Raw genomic sequence first — 5,215 nt, forward strand, 5'->3', positions numbered from 1 at the left:
GTTCTTTTGATTCCTCTTCGTTTTCGTTTTCCTCCTTTTTAGCCTCCTCTTCTTTCTTTTTCTGTTCCTCTGTGGACAAACATTTTATCCATTCGTTAAATGCATACGATATTAAAAAATTTGCCTCCTTTGTCTCCTTTAACTAAAATTTTAATTATACCCAGCATTTTTTGTAGAACATTTGCTTCCTCCCTCTCGTGTTTCTTTTTTATCTCCTGCAAGAAATGTTTCCTCGACAACCATCCACGTATGTGACGTTGTAAAGTCACAACGGAAACGGCGAACTGCCATTTCTGTTTCTTGAATCTGATCCTGGCGAGCCATCTGCGGATGCACGCCTGGACCATGATGATCTTCTTCAATTGTTCCTCGTACATCTTGGATAGGAACTCGACGTGATAATATTTGAGGAAAACTTTCGTTCGACCCAATGCCCATCCGTCCATCTTTAAACGAATCAGAAGTAGGCGACAATTGTCGCGATTAGCTATTACACGTTCGTCGTAGCCGAATGCCAAGAAACAGTATCTGCAATGTAAATGAAGATAACAATTAATCGATTTAAATAATTTTTCGCAATTCGAGAAGATTAGCAATTTTAATCCAGATACATCGATTTATTTTTACAATAACTCTTTAACTTTAAGACACATAGTAATTCATTGGATTCTTGAGTCAATTCTTGGAACGAGTAATCAGTAGTCATTTATTTGAACTTTGTTTTTAAAGCATTCAAGAATAGTGAGAATAATGGAACTAGACAAATTCGACTTGAATTTCAAATAAACCAATGGATGGATCGTTGGATTGATTAAAATATCGAGTTAATAGAACGAAATATTTATTTTTTTATGATTATATTTTGATATTCAAGAGTTTGCATACCGTTTCAAAAATTCGTTGAACGGTATCCTATGCGAGAATCCATTCTGTCTGATCCTTATCGTCTCCAACACCCCCGTGTATCTCAATTGCTTCACCACTTTCTCCTTGTCGAAGAAACGCGGGCTCCTCGAGTCATTCGGTTTTATACATCGTACGAACTGCGGCGATCCGGACACCATCTTTTGCAGCAAATCCATTAAAGAGTATCGGAAGTAAGTTGCCACAGTTTGCTGGACTCTGGATTGAGACGCTAGACCTCGACTCGAGTAACGTTCCTAAAAAAAGAAAGAAGAAGAAGAAGAAAGAATTTATACGGTTGATCGATTATATTAAAAATCGAAGAAAGGGGCGAAATATTCGCTTTGCAACGAAATCAAAAATGAAAACATTTCTCATTTTTTCAATTGCTGTGGAAATTTCAATTTTCATCGTCATTAAATAAATTAAAATTGATAACGTATATAATTTCTTCGATTATAAAAATAGATAGTTGGATCGATTGAAAAATATGAAATTTGACAAGTACCTTCGTATTTTGATTCGATTGTGACAATTTTTTGGAATCGGTGTCATATACAGCGGAATACAAATTGCCGGTTTTCGTGATCGGGCATTGGAAGAGGAAACGGACCATGTCGTACTGGGATTGCCTGATGAGTTGGATGACTTCAGGAGGGAGGAAGTTCCTGTTCTTTTCCAGGAATCCTTCCGCTTGGTAAACCACGCGTCCGGCGAAATGATGGACCGCGAAACAAACCGCGTCCGATTTCGGCCTCACGTAGAATTTCGACTTGATATTGTTGTGAAATTTCTCTGCAACATTCACAAATTCGTTCACCAATCTCCTCATCATTATCTAATTGAACATTTTTTTTCTTTTTCAACATCTTATATAACAAAGTAGCAACTTTCTCTGCTTAATAACACCGACCATATGTTGAATAATTAAATTATAAAATCGCAGTTATATCGAGTTAAATTCATGCCTAATCTGTTTAAAAATTTAACGAAAAATTTGATTGAAGATAAATTCATAAGCGCGAAAAAACGACGAATTACGGAGAGTACCGATCAGAGATTTATTGGTGGATCTTGGAAATCGGCTCTCCTCGTCCAGCAGAGCGAGGAGCCCCATAGGCTTGCTGAGCAGCATGTCAAGCACGGGCCTGTTGTCCGAGAACTCGACCAGATCTACCGGTATCCCCTCCGCCATGTACTCTTGCTGCTCCCACGTGAAGATATGCTGATTGAAGTAATACTGTATCTGCTCGTTGGCTATGTTGATGCACAGTTGCTCGAACGAGTTGCGGGGGAAGTTCTCGAAGCCGAATATGTCGAGGAGGCCGATCGCGAGCGGCTCGTAGCTCGGCGACCGGTTGAAACACAGCAAACAATTGATTTGATTGACCATCCAGTCGAACAATCGGCCGTACAGCCCTTTCGCCATCGCGTCCCTCGCCGTGCAGGCCTCGGCCACCGTATTGTTTCGCGTGATCGTCTCGCCCCTGGTCATAACCGAGTTCGATGTCAATGCCTCCAGAAGATCGCTCTCCTCCACGCCGAGCAATTGCGAGACTGAAACCGTGATAATACATTCGATACATTCCCTTCCCTTCTTTTGGAGGGAGGGTGGAAGAATGAAACGAAAGTTGGAATATGTTGTGGAAATTTTGATTTTCGTTGGAGTATTTTTAAAAGGATTTCTAAGTCGATTCTAAAGATGATAGAAATGGATCGGGGATCGTTAAGTTTAAATTATTGGAATCCTTCAAAGATATATTTTCCAAAGGGGTTATGGAGAAAATTTAATAGTTGACGTTACGAATAAAGTAATATTTCGATAATTTATCGTTCAAGATATAATAATAATAATAATTGGAAATGAAATGAAAGTTAATTGGAAAATGAAATGAAAATATATTAGATAGTGTGGAAATTTTGGTTTCGTCAATGATTGGATGTTTATATAGGATGTTGATGTTGTTTGTTGGAATTCTTGTTGGAATTTCCTCGATTTTCAACGAGATATTAAACGTGAAAATAATATTTCGATAATTTATCGTTCAAGATATAATAATAATATTAATCGGAAATGAAATAAATTGGAAATATATTGGACAGTGTGGAAATTTTGGTTTCATCGAGGATGCGACGTTTATGCAAAGTGTTGATGTTATTTGTTGGAATATTTTTTAAAGGATTTCGTCGATTCTAAAGATGATAGAAATGGATCGAGGATCATTAAGTTATTGAAATTGGATCCTCCAAAGATATATTCTCCAACGAGACGTGATGGAAAAATTTAATAGTTGAAGTTACGAATAAATACTTTGATAATTTATCATTAATAATTTATGTCAAACGGCCGAAGTCATACGAATCAACTACGATAGCTACGAATAAATATTATTTTAAGCATTTTAATATAATATAATTGCTTAAAAGTAACTTTATTCGAAATTTTTAATGCCCAATTCTGGCTACTCTCTATTTCATCGCTTTCTAAAAATTCGATTTACAAAAAAATAATTTCGAAAAGAGAAAGAAAAGGGAGAAACATTTTCACCTTTACGCAAAGGCTCGACGTGAATCACGTGGCTCTTATTATCGGTGTTATCCTCGCTGGCCACCTCGCTAAACTCGATATCACCGAGATGAAGTATAGCTGCCAGGATACGATACACCGTATCAACCTCCCCGTCTTGAAATCCAAGCAGTTTAAACCCGGCTTTCAACTGTTGGAACTTGTCTATATGCGTTTGAGACGTTTGACAATGATCGGTCAAGAATCGATGATTCTTTCGAAGATTCAGATCCAAATGGAATTCAGAGAGGCGGCCGTCCGCCTCCAGGCCATCGTACATGTAATAAAATATATGAAAATTACGTTCCCCTCTGAAACACGAAATCGTACAATCTGTTAAAAACCTATACGCGCAAACACATACACGCGTATACAAGAAAAACTTACTCGGCTTGAGCGACAACTCGAGACTGCTCCAACAGATACACGTATATCCTGGCTCCTGTCACCTTACCACCTTTGGTCATGGTCAGGTCCAAGTATTTCCCAAATCTGGACGAGTTGGCGTTAATCCCGGTGGTCGCGTTACCAAACGCCTCCATTATCGGATTTATTTGAAGGATCCTCTCCTCCAAGTTCCGATTCGGTGCTTTGCTGAGGTAGACCAATTGTTTCAACAGCAGATTCGCGCTCTCGGTTTTCCCCGCCCCCGACTCACCGCTGATCACGATCGCTTGATTTTGCCGCTGATGCAACAACGCTTGATACGCGGCGTCGGCCACCGCGAAAATGTGCGGCGGATTGTCGGATCTCGCCTGACCCTTGTACCTCTTTTGCTCCTGTTCAAATTAACCGATTCAAATTCTCATCACACTCTTCTGATGGTGCAATAAGGGAACTCAACTAAAATTAAAATATACTCGTTCTTTGACCAATTGAATACGTTTGAACGTGTTAAAGTTTTTAGAAGTAAATTAGCAGAAAGCATTTGGAAGAAGAAGAAGAAGAGGTTATGTATATTGGATTGTCAGATCTCGCCTGACCCTTGTACCTCTTTTGCTCCAAATTAACTGATTCAAATTCTCATCACATTCTTCTGATAGTGCAATAAGGGAACTCAACTAAAATTAAAATATACTCGTTCTCTGACCAATCGAACACGTTTGAACATGTTAAAGTTTTTAGAGGTAAATTAGCAGAAAGCATTTGGAAGAAGAAGAAGAAGAGGTTATGTATATTGGATTGTCAGATCTCGCCTGACTCTTGTACCTCTTTTGCTCCAAATTAGCTGATTCAAATTCTCATCAGACTCTCCTGACAGTGCAATAACTGAACGCAATTAAAATTAAATATACTTGGTCTCTGACCAATCGAACACGTTTGAACATGTTAAAGTTTTTAGAGGTAAATTAGCAGAAAGCATTTGGAAGAAGAAGAAGAAGAGGTTATGAATATTGGATTGTCAGCTCTCGCATGACTCTTGTACCTCTTTTGCTCCTGTTCAAATTAACCGATTCAAATTCTCATCACACGCTTCTGATGGTGCAATAAGCGAACTCTACTAAAATTAAAATATACTCGTTCTTGACCGATCGAACATGTTTGAACGTGTTAAAGTTTGTTAAAGTTTATTTAGAAATAAAGTATAAATAGCAGAAAGCATTTGGAAGAAGAAGAAGAAGAGGTTATGTATATTGGATTGTCAGATCTTGCCTGACCCTTGTACCTCTTTTGCTCCTGTTTAAATTAACCGATTCAAATTCTCATCACACTCTTCTGATGGTGCAATAACCGAACTCTACTAAA

General features: G+C 38.3%; 1 protein-coding gene across 1 annotated transcript in view; it reads right to left on the reverse strand.

Moving 5' to 3' along the window:
• The window catches only part of LOC102672105 (myosin-IIIb-like), a 12,199-nt gene that overhangs the window by 3,959 nt on the left and 3,025 nt on the right, over nucleotides 1-5,215 (reverse strand). The window contains exons 5-11 of the mRNA XM_031509176.1: nucleotides 3,857-4,248; nucleotides 3,452-3,780; nucleotides 1,954-2,460; nucleotides 1,412-1,698; nucleotides 886-1,160; nucleotides 161-528; nucleotides 2-69 (exon numbers count right to left, since the gene is read on the reverse strand). Coding sequence (XP_031365036.1) covers nucleotides 2-69; nucleotides 161-528; nucleotides 886-1,160; nucleotides 1,412-1,698; nucleotides 1,954-2,460; nucleotides 3,452-3,780; nucleotides 3,857-4,248 — 2,226 coding nt within the window. The remainder of the gene's footprint in view (nucleotide 1; nucleotides 70-160; nucleotides 529-885; nucleotides 1,161-1,411; nucleotides 1,699-1,953; nucleotides 2,461-3,451; nucleotides 3,781-3,856; nucleotides 4,249-5,215) is intronic.

Source organism: Apis dorsata, unplaced genomic scaffold (genome assembly GCF_000469605.1).
Source record: "Apis dorsata unplaced genomic scaffold, Apis dorsata 1.3 scaffold_130, whole genome shotgun sequence".
Classification (NCBI taxonomy): Eukaryota; Metazoa; Arthropoda; class Insecta; order Hymenoptera; family Apidae; genus Apis; species Apis dorsata.